Source organism: Cynara cardunculus, assembly GCF_001531365.2.
Source record: "Cynara cardunculus var. scolymus isolate 2C chromosome LG 4, CcrdV1, whole genome shotgun sequence".
Lineage (NCBI taxonomy): Eukaryota > Viridiplantae > Streptophyta > Magnoliopsida > Asterales > Asteraceae > Cynara > Cynara cardunculus.
The window spans coordinates 19,392,737-19,415,313 of record NC_037531.1 but is presented as its reverse complement, the minus strand read 5'-3'; the positions used below and the strand labels follow the sequence as shown (position 1 = coordinate 19,415,313).

At 34.0% G+C, this 22,577-nt stretch overlaps 2 protein-coding genes across 2 annotated transcripts; one reads left to right on the top strand and one right to left on the bottom strand.

Annotated features, from left to right (window-relative positions):
- The first annotated feature begins 1,798 nt into the window (after positions 1 to 1,798).
- LOC112511001 (transcription factor bHLH87-like) lies at positions 1,799 to 3,572 on the top strand. The gene is made up of 2 exons (XM_025116354.1): positions 1,799 to 2,372; positions 3,079 to 3,572. Exons 1-2 carry the CDS (start codon positions 1,799 to 1,801, stop codon positions 3,570 to 3,572), a joined length of 1,068 nt encoding a protein of 355 aa, XP_024972122.1.
- A 7,715-nt stretch (positions 3,573 to 11,287) lies between these two features.
- LOC112511000 lies at positions 11,288 to 21,632 on the bottom strand. The gene is made up of 12 exons (XM_025116353.1): positions 21,135 to 21,632; positions 20,938 to 21,053; positions 18,130 to 18,840; positions 16,296 to 17,083; positions 16,200 to 16,254; positions 15,962 to 16,090; positions 14,427 to 14,658; positions 14,022 to 14,334; positions 12,743 to 12,990; positions 12,389 to 12,658; positions 12,075 to 12,310; positions 11,288 to 11,305 (listed from the first exon to the last, which is right to left on the bottom strand). The coding sequence occupies exons 1-12, from the start codon at positions 21,286 to 21,288 to the stop codon at positions 11,288 to 11,290; spliced, it is 3,270 nt and encodes a 1,089-aa protein (XP_024972121.1). The 5' UTR covers positions 21,289 to 21,632.
- Between the last annotated feature and the right edge of the window lie 945 nt (positions 21,633 to 22,577).

Genomic DNA, 22,577 nt, shown 5'->3' with positions numbered 1-22,577 from the left:
TTTTTATTAATATGTACATTAGACAATTACATTATCATGTATCTTCTTCATATACACATATTTTCAATATTTTCTCTATTTCTATATAACTCATTTGTATATATGTTCAGTAACTGTGAACATATGTATGCAAATTGAGATAATTAATTGAAAGTGATGTTCGTAAGATTTAAGAAGTATGAATAAGTTATATCAAATGGTTGATGATGAAAAAGAAATTATGAGTAGAGAAGTAACATATTCAAAGTTAAAGAATATATATTTTAATGTACCAAGGTATCAACCCGACTAACCTGACTAACCCCTACGGTTTGGGTTGGGTTGGGTTGGGTTGAGTTGCACTTTGGTTTAGGTTGGGTTGAATTAAGATTTTTTAAACTGTAAACATTGAGTTAGGTTGTTCAAATGTCTTCAACCCGATCAACCCAACCTATGAGCACCCCTACTTACAACCACATTCATCGAAACATGTTTAATTAAACAATCTTGATTTAATATAGAATTAATTACAAAGTTATCTATTTTCACGCTAACAATTGATATTATAAAATGTCTGTAAATTCACAGGTCCAGATGTACCAAAATAAAGTGAAGTTTGTTTTGATTTCTATTTAGTGATGACGGTTTTTTCTCAATTAATCTGTCTAATTATATTTCATTTTTTCTATATTATACATATTTTGACTGGTAACCGGTTAACTGCAGCAGGTACAAAATGATGACAGCTCACATTCTTGATATTTTTTATGCCTGATATCAGTTCTCCGCATATCATGAAAATTGATACAGAATTACTTCTTTATTTATTTTTTCTTCACGACATGCACCATATAAAACAATGGTTTTTTTTTTCTTCGAAATGTTAAATCATCAAAACGGAAGCCGTTACTGTATATTGTAATCATTAAATATATTTTTCTTTGACATGATACGAAAACAAATGAATTTAGTTTATTTTATCTGATTGTTTATAGAAAAAGCAGACCTTCATTTATCTTCATGACCTCGTGATTTCATCTACCTTCATATTTAGATTCAGTATTCTTTACGAATTTTCACATACCTTCTTTCATATATATATATATATATATATAGAGAGAGAGAGAGAGATAGAGTCAGATTCAAATGTTAACCAAATTTATTGTGTTAACTTTGTTAACCATTTTCAACCAATGACAATCCATCTTATATATAAGTTCATATTCATTTTATAATTTAATGACAATGGTAAATATGTAATTTTCTTTTTTATGTAACGCCCATATCATTAATTGGGAGTTATAAAATCAAAAAATCTCATGACTTTAAAGTTTCAAATATAAAAAAATGATCTCATGAATCTCACGAAAACATATTGGTGTCACATGATTCCAAGTGTGTATATATATACATATATAACTTAATTACATTAAAAATATCCATTGGATTGGGACCTTATCTCTTTGAAACCCCACCTTTCAACTTCAACTTTTGTTTCAAACTGAACATTTGTTGTACTTCTCTCCATCTTGTGCGTGCGTGTGCCAATGCGTATGCGTCTACATGTGCCTCTCTCTCTCCTCCCTTTCTCTCTCTATATCTATATCTCTATATCTATATCTATATCTATATCTATATCTATATATATATATACATACATGCATGTATATAAAAGCTACTATATATAACATCATATGAATATGCTAACAAAGAAAATGTCTCCATATAATTTTATCAGCTTCTAATTTGCAACAAAACAGTTTCCATCTCATCTTCTTCATCATCCATCATCCATCCATCAGTTGGTTTCTAACCAATCATGGATGATTTGCCATTCCAATGCTACAACCATCATCATCATCATGATCAACAAAGCTTGGATTTTGATTCAGAAAATATGTTCCTGAATCCATTAATCCACCAGTTACCACCCACCGTTTGGATTGATCATGATCCCGCCATGGCTGCTGCTGCTGCTGACAATTTAGCTTGCATTAATGGATTCCAAGAAACAAAGAATGTGATCTCCATCTCAACTACCACCGCCGCCACTGCCACCGTCACCGCCACGGAATCGCTGGACTGCTTACTTTCCGGCACCAATAGCACCACCGACGCATCAGACAGGATTTCTGTGATTTTCTCTGATTGCAAAAGCTTATGGCCGAAGAACAACGTTATCATCGGAAATAATAATGTCAGTGGCCTCTCCTCTGGTGACTCCGTCACGAAAGAAATAGACGACGGTGTTTCTCAATGCTCATCGGGAAAAAGACCGATCACCAGCGTGTCGGGGACCGGAGTTTCAGAGAATAATAACCCGTCAAAACCGAAGAGATCCAGATCGAATTCGGGTCGACCCATTTCATCAAATATCAACTTCCAACAACCAGGTAATCGGGTCGCCCGGAGTCATGTTACACGTGCATCAGAACTATAGATCGTATAAAATGAGTAATAAAGAAAATAAAATATAAAATTTCATATTATATTTAAAATCTTACAAACTATAACAACAAAAATGTTTAAAATGACAGTTGAAAAGAATATCAATGAGCCGTTTTTGTTTTTGATCGACAAATTCCGAAACTAATTAGCTGCTTTTTTTTATTAACCTGGATATCCAACCTGCTATGCGAGCCGACTAATCCCAGTATGACCACCTGCTCACCTTGCAGATAGCTGCTTTTGATCTTGAAAGAAATTAAATAGGTCTTTATTGAGGCGAGTTTACACGTTGGGTTACATAAATCACACTACTAAATGTAAGACTTTTACTTACGGATTTTTCCTCTGGGAAATCCGTCGTAAATAATGATTCCTCACAAAACCGCATAAAAGTTGGTGGGTAGTTCAAATCAGTAACAGATTGCCCTTTCTGAGTGATCCCGTGGTATTTTCTTGAAAAACATCAGATTCTACAGAAGAGTCAGTATTTTTCTGGGTGATCCGTAGGTAATCACTGATGGAAATTTCCCTAGAACTACTTTTGTGGGTAAAAATCATTTGTTTTCTCCAAGTAGAAGTAAAAATGGGCCCCAAATTTTTGAGGTCCTTGTTCAAAAACGAAATTTAACATGCTAATAGATGGTCCTGCAGGTAATCCATCTGAAACTGATATGGAGGCGATTGCGCAGATGAAGGAGATGATATACAGAGAAGCAGCTTTTCGGCCGGTGAGTTTCACGGCGGAGACGACAGTGGTGGATAAACCTAAACGAAAGAACGTGAGGATATCGAACGACCCACAAACGGTGGCGGCACGGCAGCGGCGGGAGAGGGTTAGTGAAAGAATTAGGGTTTTGCAGAAACTGGTTCCTGGTGGAAACAAGATGGATACAGCCTCCATGCTTGATGAAGCTGCAAACTATCTCAAGTTCTTGAGGTCACAAGTGAAGGCATTGGAGCAATTAGGGCAAAATAGCAGCAGCACAACAATCAATGCAAATGGTACAAATCCAATCAACACAAACAAGAATCTTTTTGGTGCTTCAATGGCTGTACCTTTTGATCATAACCCATTTTCCATGCAAACCCATTTTCATCAAATTTGTTATGAAAATTTGTACCCTAATGATCCATCATCATCATGAGGAGATGTAGGAAGAAACCCTAGTTAGCTAACCCCAAGAAACCATGGTAATCATTATGAAATCATCAAGAATGATGATGATCATCATCATGATGATGATGATAAAACCCTAGAAAAACCCTTTTTTTTTATTTAAAGAATTTGGTGATTATTGGTCTCATCATTTGTACTTTTGATTGTTATGATGATAATGATGACACTCATTACTTGTTTGATTAGGTCAAAATGGAAATTTGGTTTAGTTTATATTTAATTATGTAATAATATGATGGGTTTTTTTTTTTCAATTTATGTAATAAAAATCTAGTTATTTTAGGGTAAATTTCATGATTATAGATGACGTGGATATTAAGTTGTTTGATACTGTAATTATTGATTATGTGAAAAACCGGAGGTGTCCTGGCTTCCCCTGGCTCGGCTCTGGAAAAATCCCGACCCAAAAACAATTTCATTAACGAACGAGACCTCAACCTGCTAACTAGTTATATGGAGGTATCCCTCCACGGCCAGCTTCTTAGAGAACTATGGCGTTTCGACTGTTTGGTAGTTGCTGAATAATTTCGTGTGAAATGATTAAGTGGTGAGAATGATTAATTAAGAGACTCTCATGATATAGTGCAAAATGAAATATAATTGTTTTGTAATTGTTTACAGTGAAATTAGGGCGTTGAATGGTTAAGGGAGAATCAAGATACAAAATCATTCATAGGGTTTTGAAACTATTAAGAGACATACTTTGTTTTTTGTTCAAACAGGATTCATCTCTCAACGATTCAGATGTTGTCTCTTAATGGAACTAATAATTACAAACCAATCATGGCTTCTAAGAACTTGAGACTTGGCTTTACCGTCACATCATGCTTCACACCATTTGAAACCTTGCTATTTTGTAGAAACGTACTCTGATATAAACATGAATAAATTACAAACTTTCTAAAAATAAATACAGTACGGTAATTTAATAAGATACAAATAATTTAAAACAATATATATAACCAATTGAAAGAAGTTAAAAAGTAATTTTATTGTGATCCTCTCAGAATAATATAAGAATTTCAGATCAGATTTATAGTTTAATAATCTGAAAGAAAGTACAAACTTTTTATCAATAGACATATACATAAAACAAAAGTATGCCATGATACATTGTCTTCTGAGTATTTTAAAGAAAAAGTTCTAGGGTTAAAATAGTAATTTTTTATATATATAACAGAGATTTTCCGACTCTATTACTGATCATCTTATTGCACGATTAAACAAGTTAAGGTTATTTTATCAGTGTTTTTTAAGAAGGGTTGGTCATTATAGAACGTATTAGGGGTGTTCACGGGTTGAGTTGATCGGGTTAAAGACATTTGAACAACTCAACCAATGCTTGCGGTTTGAAAAATCTTAACTCAACTCAACCCGAACCAAAGTGCAACCCAACCCAACTTGTACGGGTTGGTCGGGTTGATACTTTGGTACATTAAAATACTCTTCTAACCTAGAATATGTTAATCTCTACTCATAATTTCTTTTTCATCATCAACCATTTGATACAACTTATTCATACTTCTTACGTATATCACATTTAGTTAATTTTTTCAATTTACATATATATGTTCACAGTTACTGAACATATATACGAATAAGTTATATAAAGATGTGAATAGATTGAAAAATGAAAATATGTGTATATGAAAAGCATACATGATAGTGTAATTGTCTAATGTACATATTAATATAAATTCAACAATCATATTAAATCCAAGAAATAAAATGATATCGGGTTCATCGGATTGGGTTGGGTTCAAATAATAGCAATCCAATACCTACGGTTTGACAATTATACAACTCGATTAGACATCAGATTACTTTAGGTTAAGTTATTTCGTGTTGGATTAAGTTGGGTTGATCAAACCCCTGTCAAACTTCGTCAAACCTCATGAATAATATTCGTTAGTTTGAGTCTATCGATGATCCCGACCCTGAGCCCTATTTTACCGGAGAATCACCATCCCCCTTTCAGATCGGATGAAATCACCATCCCTAATTGTGAGTGTAACTTGTAATGAAAATCATCCGTAAAAATCCAATTACTATCTTTCATTTCCTAAATTTAACCAATTATTAATAAAAATTAAATTAAATTAAATTAAATTAATTTTTTAATGTATTTATAATATTATAATAATAATAATAATAAAATAAAAAGAAAAAGTAAACCATGTGGCGGTGAGTGGGTCCTGTCTCCTTGATTCAATCCAAGGCGTGCCCCTCGAAAATCATCCCTCTCTTTTGACCCTTTCCTATAATATGCCTACCACATGTTTTTTATTTTTTACTTTTTTAATTCTTTTTATTTTTTATTTTTATTAAATAATCTATTAATTTAATATATTAATTTAATATAAATATTTATATTTACTTGATTACTATTTTAATACTTCCAACTAAACATCTTCTTAATCTGTCGGCAAATTACATAAAAAAATAACATATGTTAACTCGATTTATATTTTGGGTAATGTATTTTCAAAACTTCAATTTTGATACTTAAGATGTAAGTTTTAAACATTTAAGTAACCGGTTGAAAGATTAACTATTTCTTCTAATAAACCACAATACAAAAAAACTAATTTTAGATTAATATATCTATGTCGGCAAATAATACTGAGTTATATGGAATTATCATTTGATTACGTCCCGCCAATAAGTTTAACCGGATACCAAAGGGCCTTTGGCCTAATGGTATGTGAATCATTGGCTTCCTGAGAAGTCAAGGGTTCAAACCTCACCAAATGTGAAGAATGTGTGTAAGTTTATTTGTTCTATTTACCGTATATAAATTTTATATACTTCAAAAAAAAAGTTTAACCAGCTTATGGTTTCTAAACATGACTCTAACTAGGGGTGTGCATCTGCGGGTAGGGCAGATTCGGGTGGACAAACCAAAATTTTAATTGGGTTTCGGATAATTTGGATTGCTTCGAATTCGGGTTGGTCGAGTTTTCGGTTGGGGGTCGTCAGTCAGGTTCATGTATAGTTAAATGCAAAAAACATATATTTAATCAATTTTAAGGATGAATTCAATTGATCATGATGAAATCGATAAAGAAGTTCATAAATCGGGAAAAAAATTACAATCGACTATGATTTAGAATTTTCAAAAGATAGTTAAATATATAAATATAATTATATAATTAATGAATGTCTTTTGTTCTCATTTTCGTAAAGCAATACATTAGAAAAACTCTGGATATAATCCCAGTAGTTGAACTTAAAATTATGCTTATGGGCTGGAGAAAACCATTCTTTCTCAGCAAGAGGAGTAAATCTCCATTCTATTAACAATTTTATATATATATATGATATATTTCAAATGCAACTATGTCCATTTTACAACCAATGCAACCCAATTAATTGAGATATTTATGGAAATGATAAAAGTTCATTTATTATGATTTGAATATTTATGGAAGATGACTATAGTTCATTAATTATGATTAATATTTTATATTAGGAAACAATCAAAACTTTTATGAAATCACATATTTATCAAATTAAATGGAAAATTGAGATTGAGTTGTATTGGTTGTACAAATGTAAATGGTTGAATAATAACTCACATCTCTCTCTTTATATATATATATATATATATATATATATATAATATTTTAGACGGGTCGGTGGCCAAAAACCAATCCCAGTCCTAACCCAAACATCCCTCAAAAATTCGGATTTTCAGGGCATTTGGTTTTGCACAAACACCGTGTTGTGTTTCGGACTATTCATGTTTTGTACAAACATAACCTTCTGAAAGGCCAAAGGTGCGTATAACCGCTAGGCAAAAAGCCATTTGGTAGTTATTTTCATGTTCTATGACTATAATACTTTTAATGGCAAATTGCATGAAAAAGTAACGTATTTTAACTTAATACCTATTTTGGTTAACGTACTTTCAAAACTTTCATTTTGGTTCCTAAGATGTAAAATTTTAAACATTTAAGTACGCGGGTAACAGGTTGAAGCATTAACCAGTTACCATGTTGATGTGACGAATGATGTGGTATTCAACTCAGTATTATTTGCTATTCAATCCAACTTCATTTCATCACTCGCCACATCAGAATGGTAACCGGTTAATGTTTCAACCGGTTATCCTGGTATTTAAATATTTAAAGCTTTACACCTTTAGGTACCAAAATGAAAATTTAAAAACTAAAAATTAAGTTAAAGTACGTTACTTTTTCATGTAATTTATCATATTTTAAACTATAATTATTATTATGGTAGAAAATATTAGATAAAATTATTAATATCAAATTCCAATGACGAAATTTGACATTTGTCTTGGCATTGTCATGATTGAATGTTTGGAAATCAGTTGGGGTTTGATTACTATTTTTAGAAAGTTCTGTTTGTGTACATGACCCGGATTTCTCGCTAACCTTTTATTCATTTTATTTCCCAATTTAGAAATGAAATATACACTTGCCTTTTATTACTCCAACTTGACAATAATACAAATTTGTATAATGTAACATAAATTATAGACTTGGAATTGAGTAACAACGGTCTGTTTTCGTGAGACCATTTTTTATAATTAAAACTTCACAGCAAAAGGTAACCTTCACAGTGTTTTTGTTGTGAATGTTCGGTTTTTTTTACCTTCACAACGTTTTACTGTGAAGTTTCAAATGTAAAAAGATGATCTCACGAAAACTTTTTGTGGGTTCTCAAATGATTAGCGTGCGCGCGCGCGCACACACACACACACACACACACATATATATATATATATATATATATATGTATGGAGTTCCATATACAAACCATACAAACCAATCTCGATCGTTCATTTAGTCTAATTTATGAATATTTGGTTTCATAAATATCTCGATTGTTTACTGATCTAAAACGTTAATTATAATGAATAAACTGTGATCATCTTACATGAATATCCAAATTATAATAAATAAGTCTCGTCATTTCCATAAAATTTATCATTTGATTGGTCTATATGGTTTGTACCAATTAGAGAGTTTGTATTTAAAATTCCCAAATATATATAGAATTGGGTGCCGTTAAGAAAAAGAGTTAAGGTGAGAAACGTAAGAAGTGATTTCCACTCATGGATGCACATTAAGATGAGATGCACCGGATCAATCCATATATCAAGCGTGATTCATGAGTGAGTTTGAGATTAAAGGTAATCAATAATCCAAATTCCTTCTTACAGTTATCACATTAACTATCTTTCTCACACGATTCTTCGTACATGTATATATATATATATATATATGTGAAGGATCATGTGAGAAGCAAAGTTATGTTGAGAAACGTAAGAAGAGATCCGAACCTTTGATCTAGTGCATCTCATTACTGTTGATATTCAATTACAATGATGGAGATCTTTTCTTATACTTCTCACATTTCTCACCAAAACCGAACCCTATATATATGGGGTTTTGGCATAACACGTAAATACTTTGACTTTTTTGTTGATAACAATGATAAGACAAGATTATGATAACAGACTAATGTCAACTTGTTCGAACTCTATCTTCTGATTACGGTTTTTTGTTATTTTTTAATAACGAAAGAAGAGGATTTGTCAGAATGACGTAATAAAGAGATCCAAATGTTTGATCATCGGTTTAATAATGTAACAGAACTGTGATGTCAGTGACAACTAACATAATTCCTAATATTGTATGTAATATTACAGTCTGACTTTTCTTTGGTTGTTAAATAGAAACAGAATCGTATATAAACGTGTTTGTTTTAAATATTTACGATATACAAATTTTTCCTCCCGTAGTGTTTTTTTTCTTTGCGTACATGCATTTAATTTGTACCTAATTTTAGAAAATAAAATTAAAGACTTAAAAAACCACACACAACGTGGGAAATTTTTTCAGATGATTTAAAGACTCTGGTGGCGTTTGTTCTTTAAGAGGTGTTGAAATTTGAAGTCTTATTTCACTTCTAATTTATAAGAGATGGTGTTGACTTACCAGTAAGACAATTTGTTTTTGTAAACTGATAAATGTCTAAATTTATTTAAATTGTCTATTTTACCCACCAAAAAAATTATATCGTTGAATTTATAAATAAAATTTATACAATTTCACATATTTATTCATAATCATTATAAAATTTACATTTAAATTATAATTAACATTCATTTAAACGAAAATATGTCGTTAACGTATTTAACACATTTAAATTCTATTAAAAAAATACATCAATTGAGAGGTGTAAGGATTGATTTGGTAAGGATTAATTGAGAGAAATGATTGATTAAGGTTACTCGATTGAGAAACACCGTTGTTGAGGATTTGAAGAACAATAAGAGGCAAATAAGAGATTGGTTTACCGGCTCTTACCAGATAAGAGGACAATAAGACATAAGTGCTTCTGAAAAATTGGAAAAAACAACAGTCTGAATGACCTTACCTCTTAATGAATCAAACATAAGAGGCTAATAAGAACTATTTTATAAAAAACAAACAAGGCTTATGAATTTAAATTTTATACAAAAGTATAAAAAACATAATTTCCTTTTATTTTAGCAATCAAAATTACTATTTTTATGTGTGAGTAGTTATTATAAGTTATTTGTAAAATCGGTTGATAGGGGTGTTAAAAAAAACTAATGGCATGTGATAACCAATTCGATTGAACTAAACCATACCATTTTTGACGGTTTGGCGTGTAATATCTTAGACTAATCGTACCATATATTGTTCATTTTATCCATATTTAGATTCGCGTATTTAAAACGCATCTGGTAAAGAAGGTATACAGTTCCTTATACCAACTGATGTGAGATCTTACATGACTCCGGTCTAGGAAATTGTCAAATTAGGTGGCTTGGTTCGATATGCAGCTTAACATTTTTTTGGGCGGTCTAACTGATGAAACCATTTTTCTGTCTGTCTCTCTCTCTTTATATATATATATATATATATATATATATATATATATAATGATTTGGGATCACATAAGACCAGCCTGTTTTCGTGAGACCATTTTTTTACATTTGAAACGTCACAATGTTTTTGCTGTGAAGGTTCAACTTTTTTTTACATTCACAGCGTTTTACTATGAAGTTGCAAGTGTAGAAAAGTATTCTTGCGAGTCTCACGAAAACAGGTTGGTTTCACATGAACCCAACCTTATATGTGTGTGTATACATATATATAATTTATATATTAAAACAATTAAAATTTAGAAAAATTATGTATTCGCCATTATTAAAAAAAACTTATATATATATACATAAATTTTTAATTGTTTTAATATATAAATTAGTATTTATTAAATTTGCAGTTTAGTTCTTTATGATTTAGGAATTATGATTTTCGTCTCTATAGTTTGTAATTCATTATTATTTTCATCCTTATGATTTATAATTTATTATTATTTTAGTCCCTACGGTTTATTGTTTTGGTCCCTTGTACTTTAAAGGTATGAATTATTACAAGAACAAAAATAACAGTAAATTGTAAACTGTAGAAACAAAAATCAAAATTTGTAACCCCCGTGGATGAAAATAGAAATTATTAACATACCATAGGGGACTAAAATCATAATTTAAGTGACGTGTCTCTTTGGACACCCGAACAGACCACAAACCAATTCATATATATGCGAGGAAAAGCTACCAACTTAATGTTCATAACGGAAAAGTTCATATATAGGAACGATAAATATTTTGAGAACTAACTATTCACCATGAATATCCTGCATTTTCATTTGAGGAATATTTATCATATTCATTATGAATACTTGGTTCTCAACATGTCTCTATTCACTATTTAAACTTCTTTTTCTTGAATTGGGGGATTAATCCACGGATATCAAATTTTGTACACTTTTTTGTTACTTAAGGAATATCATATATGAGCATTTTTATTAATTGATTCACAAAGACAGAATACGTTGGAATGAAGGTCACGAATCACCTTCAAATCTCTCTAAAGACGAGATTTTTCTGGTATCCATCCAATTGAATTAGTCGAAAACCCATGTTTAACAACAACAACAACAAAAAAGCATCATCATTAGTCAACAAATCAAGACATGTCTTTACAAGAAGAAGATCTCTTGGTTACCCTCTCAATTCTATTGACACAAAAACCATCTAATTCCCCTACTACTTTACTTGTCGTGTACATGGCTACCACTATTCACACACACACACTAGTCCACCATTGAAAACTGGCTCAGGGGTTTATACCCAACCTAATGACCCTTTCAAGAAACATGAACCATCCCACTTCACCTTTCCTTTTTGCTCCTGATAATATCATCATACTTTCTTTTAGTCCTTAAAACACTAAACTTCAGTTTTGGTCCCTACCATTCTAATTTTCAAAGGACATCTGTCCCTAAATGTTCAAATTTTAAAGTTTATTCGGTGAAAATTACAATCGTTAGAGACCAAAATTGAACTTTATTCTTAAAACCAACACTCAATTGGGATTTATTAGGTCGGTATGGTTTGATTTACCTGATAATGATGACTCTTGGGTTTAAGATTCTGCATACGTCTGTAGAAGTTTGGCTGCCAGTATGGCCCATCGTAGACGGGAGACCGAACAAATGACTGATTACTGTAAAAAGATGGTAGATATCGATGGTTATCGATACTCAGTTGTGGTCCAAAACGAGCCTGCAATTTTCGGGAACATTCTTCTTTACTCAGAGCCAAAGAAACATTTAATTTCTTTCCACGGTAATCGTTTCCTGTTCAAGTTCAACCAAAATCGAGTTAATTGAGAGTATTAACGATGAAAAAGACAAAGAACACACGATGGAACCCACCATCGAGTGAATCACGAGCTTTCCGTGCTTCTTCTGGTGTCGAGAAACACACGAAACCAAACCCTTTGCTAATGCCGTTCTTATGGCGTACCACTTTCGTTAAAATGACTTTTCCAAAAACACGAAATGTTTCTTCAAGAGCTGCTTCATCCACGGATGGAGCAAGATTCTTTACAAAAAGATTCGAAGCGTTCGTCTTGTCTTTTTTCCGTAAAAACCCCTCTCTTTCGGCTTTCTTCATAGCTTTTCCAACAAACCATTCTTTAGAACCTGTTTTTAAACACAAATTTGAATGCTCTAAAGCCTAGAAAGCATAAAAATGCAAAAAATAAACAAGTTATGATCTTTTCATACCGATTACTGAACCATTTAAGGCCTCGATGGCCTTTTTGGCACTATCGTGTGACTCAAAGTTGACGAACCCAAAACCTCTTGATTTCCCATCAGCGTCGTTCATGATCACGGCACTCGTGACATTTCCATGCTCGGAAAACTTCTCTCTCAAGAGACTTTCGGTGAAATCCGGATCAAGATTCTTCACATAAACGTTCGTGAATTCGGGTTCGTTCCTCTGGCTTTTCTTCAGAAACTTCGCCACGGATCTTGACAAGAAAACCATTGTTTTAAACGTCATTAGAACATGAAGACGAATGCTGTGAACAACTGTTTATCAAGAAAATGGTCACAAATTGATTTGATCATGCAAAGATTCTTATAATTTGAGATAAAACCCCCCAGAATTACTTAAAACCCATGAACATGAATCGAGATATGAAGACGGGATTCAATCAAAACCAAGAAATTGCAACAAATAAGAATAGAATGAATAATTAAGAGAAATACATAATCTTTTCATTGATAAGATCATGCAAAGATTCTTATAATATGAGATTAAAAAAAACCCCAAAAATTACTGAAACCCCTTGAACATGAATCTAAATATGAAGATGGGATTGAATCAAAACCAAGGAATTGCAGCAAATAAGAACAGAAATTGGAGAATTAAGAGCATACATAATCTTCTCATCAAGTATAATTAAGATGAAAACCTCCAGAAATTACTGAAACCCCATGAACATGAATCAAAATATGAAGATGGGATACAATCGAAATTAAAAAAATTGCAGCAAATAAGAACAGAAATTGAAGAATTAAGAGGCATACATAATCTTCTCATCAAGTGTAGTTATAATATGAGATGAAAACCCCCAAAATTTACTTAAACCCCATGAACATGAATCAAAATATGAAGATAGAATTCAATCAAAACCACAAATTGCAGCAAATAAGAACAGAAATTGAAGCATTAAGAGACATGCATAACCTTCTCCTCAAGTATAGTTATAATGTGAGATGAAAACCCCCAGAAATTACTGAAACCCCATGAACATGAATCAAAATATGAAGATGGGATACAATCAGAACCAAAAAAATTGCAGCAAATAAGAACAGAAATTGAAGAATTAAGAGGCATACATAATCTTCTCATCAAGTGTAGTTATAATATGAGATGAAGACCCCCAAAATTTACTTAAACCCCATGAACATGAATCAAAATATGAAGATAGAATTCAATCAAAACCAACAAATTGCATCAAATAAGAACAGAAATTTGAAGCATTAAGAGACATACATAATCTTCTCATCAATGGTAGTTCCATCTAGGGCATCAATTGCATTGTTAGCCGATTCCTCTGAAGCAAATTGAACAAATCCAAAACCCTTGCTCTTTCCGTAATCATCCTTCGCAGTCTTACACGAAAGAATCCTCCCAAATTTCTCAAAAACCTGCTCCAATTTCGCATCTGTCACCATCGAATCGAGATTATTCACAAACAAATTCGCAATTCCAGTCCTCCTTCCAACCGGATCTCGCTCACACCACATTATCCTCATTGGTTTTCCCCTCAATAAAGTGTGGTTTAATCGCGATAACGCCATAGTCGCTGTTCAATTTCTCAATCAAATCAAAAATCACAAACGAAAACGATTCAATCGAACAAAACATAAGTAATCGATACGATTATTTCATGATTACCGTGAGAAGGAAGATAGAAATTGATGTAGGCATAGCAGAGTGATTTGTGTGAGAGACGGTCTCTGCAGATACGAACAGAACGCAGTGGGCCAATCATGTTGAAAAGGATGTGGAGATCATTATCGGTGGTCTCGGGGTGAAGGTCGCCGACGTAGAGTGCTGACCTGTGTTCAGTAGGTGGTGGTGGTGGTGGTAGCAGCGGCGGAGGTGGTGGTGGTGTTGGAAGAACAATCTGCATTGCCATAATGGAAGGAAATCAGAGAGATGAGTGGAAGAAAGGTAACTCAGAGTATCAATGGCGTCTGGATTCTGAAGATGTGAAGAATATTCGGTATATATACATATAGTCTGTATATATATGTTATGTAGAGAGAGAGAGAGAGAGAGACGGTTAAGTCTGTTATCAACCGGTATTCTTTTTTCCGGCGATCCACAAATCTTTCGATGGAGACGGACGGAAACCGTACGGAACAATTCTTCAAGTCAAAACGACGTAGTATTATGTATCCTTTTGTGAAGTATATAATATTTATAATGGCAAAATAGAACAAATAAACGCACACACCCTCCTCATCTTTAGTGAATTTTGAACCCCTGACCTATTAGGAGGCTAAAGACTCACTTACCATTAGGCAAAGGCCCTTTGGCGTATCTTGATGTATTCTTGCGTATATTTTTATCTTTAATAATAGATATAAAGTTTTCTCACTTAATAATTAAGGGGTTATTTGTTTACTTCTTAATAGTTCCATTAAGAGAAAGCTTCTGAATTGCTAAGAGGTGAATCTTGTTTGGAAAAAAAAAATCTGCCTCTTAATAATTCTAAAACCATTTGAATGATTTTGTATCTTGGATCTCCCTTAACCATTCAGCACCCTAATTTCATTCCGAATAATCATCAAACAATTGTATTTCATTTTGCACTATATTATAAGAGTCTCTTGAGCATTTTGGCCACTGAATTATTATGCACCAAACCATTCAGCAACTGTCAAACAGACCCTGAGAGTAGAACAAAAAAGTTGACACTTGATTATAAAAGTTAGACGCTCAGTGGTCGTTTATCAAATACTTATTGCATGTCACTTACCTTCTAGATGACGGGTGAACATGACAAAGACCTAGAATCTTACCCGGTAAGAGACATAACAAGAACAAGGAGAATCTTAACCAGTAAGTAAGAGAGAAGATTTTTACATGGTAAGCGCTTATTAGGTAAAAGATGTTTATCAATTTCGATGGTCGAGAATCTATAACTAAAAATGACGACTTTTAAGGCCAAACGTTTATATAGCATTTAGTACGCAAACATTATTGGACATAACTGGACAGGACAAGAGGATAGGACTTGACGGGACTGGACAGAACAAGTGCATATCTGATGTTTAGTACGACTAAGACTCGACGAGACAGAACTAGACAAGTTACCATTAAAACAGGTTATGTATCAAACTAGGGTAGATCAGTAATATTTTAGTTTATGTCTCATTCTTGTCTCATCTTATTCCACTTATTTTAAATGGAACAAGAAAAACCCTCTTTTGTCTCATGTTATCCCACATTGTCCCAGTTCTTGTCCCGCCAAACGTGAGACAGTGAATTCTTATTCTATCCCACGCTAGGCCAAACATGAAACAATGAGTTTTGTCCCGTTCTGTCATATCCTGTCCCATGTACCAAATGCAGATCAATTTACATAAGAAATCTTGATCAAGTACCAAGTTCAACATTAAAACAAGATCCAACATATTATGTTTACTATTTACAAGTTACAGTATATGATACAACATTTGCCAAGAAAATCAAATTGCAGGTTTTCCTAATTAACCTAAAACAAGAAGGAAAAACCCAGATCAAAAAGAACTAAACAGTGTCGATCTCCGGCGATATTTAGCCGGAGAGTCTTTCAGAACTTCTGCATATTTCATCAGATCGGATTTCTGACCGTCCGATGAAGATGGTGAATCCGAACCACCACCAATGCCGCCACTGTCTTCTGCAATGGAATCAATCCGTTTATGAACTCCTATATCGCTATGCCTATGAAACGATCTTTGAGAATCCATAGAATGTTTAGAAGAATTTCCTACATTCCCGAATGAATAATCGCTATAAGAATTCATGTCGTCTTCTGTTCTTTCTAAAGACAAGTTTTTACTAGGGGGGCGGCGGTGGTGGTGGTGGTGGCGGCTGCCGCCATGGCTGCTGCCGCTGTCTTTCCCTCTTAACAGTTTCACAAGCTTCCCAAAGAACTTCTTGTTGGTCTTTTGAGGTGATGGATAACTGATAAAAGATTCATCGAGTTCGCCGGAATCCGTAAGATTAGACGCCTGAGAACTCGACCATTGATCGAAATCGAGTTCGTGGACATTTATACCCTTTTCGGTCACCCCTTCTTTATCAGCGTATTCAACGATCAGCTGTTTAGCTTTCTCCTCTGATTTTGGGCTTAATGTTTTACTGAGGTCTCGAGCCATTGTTTTACCGGGCCCCGCCTGATGATTCCGAAGTTCATACCTTAAGCATGCATTAATCCATCGAAGATACACGAGTTCTTCAACATCGCCACATCTGTCGGCTTGAAGTCGCTCGATTTCTTTGGTTAAATCTTCGTTTTCTTTCTTTAAACGCTCGAGTTCTTCTTTAAGCTTTTCCGTCTGCAAATGATGATAACGAATGAACCAAACCAAAAAAAATGCCCGATATAAACCTTGAGGGTGAGCTAAACGGACAAAAACATGTTGGGCCCTAAAGGCTCGCTTCCGTAGGTCGCCAGTTTGAGTCTCTCAGTTATCTGAGTTTTTAGAAAAGAAAGGGCAGGGAAAGAAAAAAATATCATGTTTTTTTGGAGTAAATTACGTTTTTTGTCCCTATGGTTTGTTAAAAATTATGACTTTCCTCCCTGTAGTTTCGAAATTGTGATTTTCCACCCTTTGGTTTGTAACTGTAATTCATTGTTATTTTCGTCCCTAAGGCAAATTTCCTACCTTTAAGTACGAGTCAAGAGGGAGAAAACATATATGAAGTTGTAAACCATAAGGACAAAAACAACAATAAATTGTAATCATAAAGATGAAAATCGTAATTTAAAAAGTACAGGGACGAACATAGCAATTTTCAACAAACCACAAGGACGAAAAAGGTAATTTACTCTTCTTTTCTAATTTGGGTTCTTAAAAAGGAAAGAAACTGAAAAAAGGATTTTCGATGTTCTTGAATCGGACGAGAAAGGAAAGGAAATACGCCATTTTTACATATATACCCTTTGTATTTGTTTTTCTCACTTTTCTGTATGAGGGTATTTTTGTCATAAAGGACCTCATACTCCTTTCAGATTTTCTTTCCCTCCTATTTTTTCTTTCCGTTCTCTAAAGGATTTAGAGAACACACGGGTTTTTCCCCTCCTTTCCCTCGCTTTCTTTTTCTTTTCCTTAAAAAAAGGTTTGGAGAACACATTGTTAGGGCCACTCGGGATTTATTTTCCCGACTGTTATCTTCAGGTCCCCACGGTTACGTAGAGGTGTGCGCAAGCTCGCCTGGACACCCATGGTTACCAAAAAAGGCCCGGTATATCCCGCCCAGAGGTGGGGTCTCGGGAAGGTGAGATGTACGCAAACCTAACCTCTACCCCAAAGAGTAAACCAGTTGTTTCCATGAAGACCCCCAGTTTATGAAAATGCAAGAAATGAATAAATCATCTTACTTCATCGTCTTCCAAGACAGAAGTCGCGAGGATTTGAACATCTTCCAACCTCTGACCCAACTCTGATTTTTCAATCTCCAAACTATAATTCGACTTTCTCAATTCCTCGACTTCGGCTTCCAAATCCTTCAATTTACGAAGGTTTAGTTCGTCCTTCGGATCAATCTTCGCAACACCCTTGTGTTCATCTTCCTGCATCTTTTCAACTCTTTGTTGAAGATCCAAGATCTGTTCCTTATTCTGTACAGCTTCCGATCGAAGTTTCTTCTTAAGAACTTTGATTTTGGCTTTTGCAGCTTCAAGATCCGTTACCACTTTCGCATAATCCGCCATTTGTGTCTGTAATCGCTTGTTATCGGTCTGTAAGGCCTCGATCTTGAGTGTGAAAAGCTCCGCTTCCAAATTGTTGAGTTTAAGACGGTTTTGAAGCTCCATGACTGCGGCTTGCTGTTCTTTGAGACCATAGTATTCGAGTAATTGAATCTCTAGATTCCTTTCTCGTTCTTTGAGGGTTTTGACCGTGTTTACTAGATTCTTGATCTCTTTCGCGGGTGATTCTGCTTCTGATATTGGAAGCTCCTTGTTGGTTTTCATGGCAGTCATATCGAATTCTTTCACTAGATCATTGAATTCGGGCAGAAGATAGGAGTCTTTATCTGTATTAGACCTACTATTTGGAGAAAGATCAGGCATGGAGTTATGCAACTGGTCCTGCAACAGGAAACATACAAACTGGTCAAAGATAACACTCAACGGGACGGCACGGGACAAGACTATGCGGGTTAAAAAGAATTGTGCAAGGTTTTAGGGTTTTAATTGAACAAGGGTATTTTAGTAATTTATCAATCTTGTCATGCCTCCCTTATTTTTGTTCCACCTATTTTGGTGCATTTTTGTTGCACTCGAGTGATGTAGGCATGTGAAACAATTGTGCAAGGTTTTAGGTTTTTAATTGGATAAGAGTATTTTAGTAATTTACCAATCTTGTTATGTCTCCCTGATTTTTGTTCCACCGATTATGGTGCATTTTTGTTCCAATCAGTCTTGTCCTGTCACAGTCTATACGTCACACCAAAAGTGTTATGGTAAGTTTTTTTTTTGTCTTATCTAGTCCTGTCTGCGTACCAAAGACTGAAACACACCTCCCAATCTCCACCTGATCCTTCTAAATCTTCAGGTTTGAGTTTTGCCCTTAGTTTTTTTGTTCCTATTTTGCAATTTTGAGTGATTCTGGCTTTAATGAACATGTGTTTTTTAGATTCCGATAATCATGTAACTTCAGTAAGGGTGCGTTTGGTATATAGACAAGACTAGACGGGGGAGAATGAGGTAGGCGTGTGAAATAACTAGGCAAGGTTTTAATTTTACAAGGATAGTTTAGTAATTTACCATTTATGTCCCATCTCCCTTCTTTCTATTCCACCTATTTATTTTGTACCATTTAAGGGCCCGTTTGCTTTGCTAGATTTCATGGAATTTGGAATTGCATTTCATTCCAATCTCGTGTTTGGTTTTATGTAAAATCCCAAATTGCAATCCCACAGCCTCAACTGCTAAGTCAGCTCTAAAATGTCTTCTCACATGTGGTTCCTAGGGAGATGGTTCTATGTGGGGCCGCTCAGAATTGCCAGTATTCAACCTTTTCCTCAAATTCTAAGGCTTGTTTTGCATACAATAATTATAAATTCAAACAAATCATGTGGGTAGATGGAAATTAAGCCATTAGAAAGGGGGATTTACCATAATAACACCAATCGAGAACCTAGAGAAAGCATCAAGAATGTTACATGTTTATCTATTGCCAAAGGATCAAATTGCAAGGATTTGATGTTCTATTTGACGCATAATGATATCATAGGACGGCCAAGAGTGAGATAGGCAGGTGAAGTAATTGTGCAGGGTTTTAGGGTTTTAATAATTTACAAGGGTACTTTAGTAATTTACTATTTTTGTCCCATCTCCCTTATTTTTGTACCACCTATTTATTTTGTACCATTTAAGGGCCCGTTTGCTTTGCTATATTTCATAGAATTTGGAATTGCATTTCATTCCAATCTCGTGTTTGATTTTATGTAAATTCCCGAATTGTAATCCCACAGCCTTAACCGCTAAGTCAACTCTAAAATGTCTCCTCACATGTGGTTCCTAGGAGACGGTTTTATGTGGGGTTGCGCGGGATTGCCGGTACTCAACCTTTTCCTCAAATTCTAAAGCTTTTTTTTTTGCATACAATGAGTTATAAATTCGAATAAATCATGTGGGTAGATGGGAAATTAAGCCATTAGCAAAGGGAAATTACCATAATAACACCAATCAAAAACCTAACGAAAGCATCACTGGACGGCCAAGAGCGAGGTAGACGGGTGAAATAATAGTGTAGCATTTTAGAGTTTTAATTTTACAAGGGTACTTCAGTAATTTACCATTTTTGTCCCATCTTCCTTATCTTTATTCCACCTATTGGTTTTGTACCATTTAAGGGCCTGTTTGCTTTGTTAGATTTCATAGGATTTGGAATTGGATTTCATACCAATTTCGTGTTTGGTTTTATGTAAAATCCCGAATCGTAATCCCTCGGCCTCATCCTCTAAGTCAATGCTAAAGTGTCTGCTCACATGTGGTTCTTTGGGGGCAGGTCCCAAATAGGGCCAATATTCAACCTTTTCCTCAAATTCTATACCTTTTTTTGCATACAAGAATTATAAATTCAAATAAGCCATGTGGTTAGATGATAATTAAGCTATTAGAAAGGTAAAATTGCCATAATAACACCAATCAAAAATCTAAAAAAAGCATCAAGCATCTTACATGTTTATCAGTTGCCAAAGGATCAAATCGGCAAGAATTTGATGTTACATTTAATCCACAATGATCACTTCTTGAACCCCATGATTCCTTCACTGAAATCCCCTGGTTATTGCAATCTAAACACACGAAATCATCATAAAAAACATCAATCGTTCAAAATCTAAAACAGATGAAAAGATTAGGGCAAAAATTCAAACCTGAAGGAGATTTCAAACAATCAGATGGAGGTTTTGTTGGTTTTTTGATCCTTTTGTTTCTAAGAAAACTATAAATCATCCCACCAAGAGAAACAGCTACAGCAAGCCCAAATTTCAAAACCATTGGGTTTATATCTGGTTTCCCTCTTTCCATTTTTCAAATTCAAATCAAATCGAAAACCCTAATCCCGATTACATCCTTGAAATAAACAGATCACAAAATCAACCCCTGAATTTGGCGAATCCTCTTCGTCGTTGTCGTCTTCTTGTTCTTCTTCAGCCATCAATTTGACCTAAAACCAGAATTACGAACATGATCCATGTGAAAAAAACGAACAGATTACGAAAACCCGTGATTGGTTTTCGATATGAATACGTATGTGCTTTTGATTCTTGGAGAAGCACTTACGTGTGGAGAAGTGATTCTTAAGAATGTAGGATTGATTTTGAATGGAGAATCAATTCATGGGGGAAGAATTAAACACTTTTTGGGTTTTGATTTTGATTTTGGGAGTAGGATTCACATATGAATACGCATGTGAATTGCGTGTTCGTCGATGTCATTGGTGGTTAATTTAATGAATTAATTCAAAGGATTCAGGGCTTGGTGTTTTTGTCTGATCTCGTGGCTTTTTTTTCTTTTGCTTTTTGGCATTTCTTGAAAAGTTTCTTTAAACTAATAAATATATGAAAATAGTTTTAAAATTAAATTTCAAATTTGAACAGCTTTTATTTTAAGAAATTAATTTTAAAAAATAACTCTAGTGTATATATTTTTTTTATTTGTTACAAAAAAGCAAATTGCATGAAAAAAGTAACGTACTTTAACTTGATTTTTATTTGGGTAGCATACTTCCAAAACTTCCATTTTGATGTCTAAGTTGTAAAGTTTTAAACATTTAAATACTCGGATAACCGGTTATCATGTTGAGCGGTGAGTTATGTGGTATCCAACTCATTATTATTTGTTAACGTGGTTAGTGACATAGATCTTTTTAATCTAAAATCAATCTTCTTTTTATATCTAAACCGGGTACTTAAATGATTGAAAGATTAACCAGTTATCGTACTGATGTGCCGAACGATGTGGTATCCAACTCGGTTTTGAAATGAATGTTTTGAAAATACGTTACTCAAAATAATAATCAAGTTAAAGTACGTTACTTTCCTATGCAAATTGCCCTAAGTGTTTTTATACACAGATCTTAGTGAGTTGATTTCTTGTTCGGTATACATGATATCGACCTCTAATTTATGGGATTTGTGCAAAATTGTCAAGGTGAACAAACGGTTGAACTTGTTCAAAGTTCGATTCCAATTCTAACCACCTTTAGCTTGAAATTTGGGATCAATTTCGGCCCATCAGTCCCGATTGGGGCCAACCGTTGCCTCCCTTACAACTTTCATTAACGTGTTTGACTTCCAATTAAGCCCGTAGCTTTT

Bases quoted from the DNA above. Each gene is read 5' to 3' on its own strand.
- LOC112511000 (XM_025116353.1), bottom strand. From the start codon at position 21,288: ATGGAAAGAGGGAAACCAGATATAAACCCAATGGTTTTGAAATTTGGG. The intron at 18,841-20,937 runs GTAAGATGCTTG...TTCCTGTTGCAG, and splicing joins CTTTGGCAACTGATAAACAT to GACCAGTTGCATAACTCCAT. The intron at 17,084-18,129 runs GTAAGATGATTT...CATCATTTGCAG, and splicing joins CTGTCTTGGAAGACGATGAA to ACGGAAAAGCTTAAAGAAGA.
- LOC112511001 (XM_025116354.1), top strand. From the start codon at position 1,799: ATGGATGATTTGCCATTCCAATGCTACAACCATCATCATCATCATGAT. The intron at 2,373-3,078 runs GTAATCGGGTCG...ATGGTCCTGCAG, and splicing joins TATCAACTTCCAACAACCAG to GTAATCCATCTGAAACTGAT.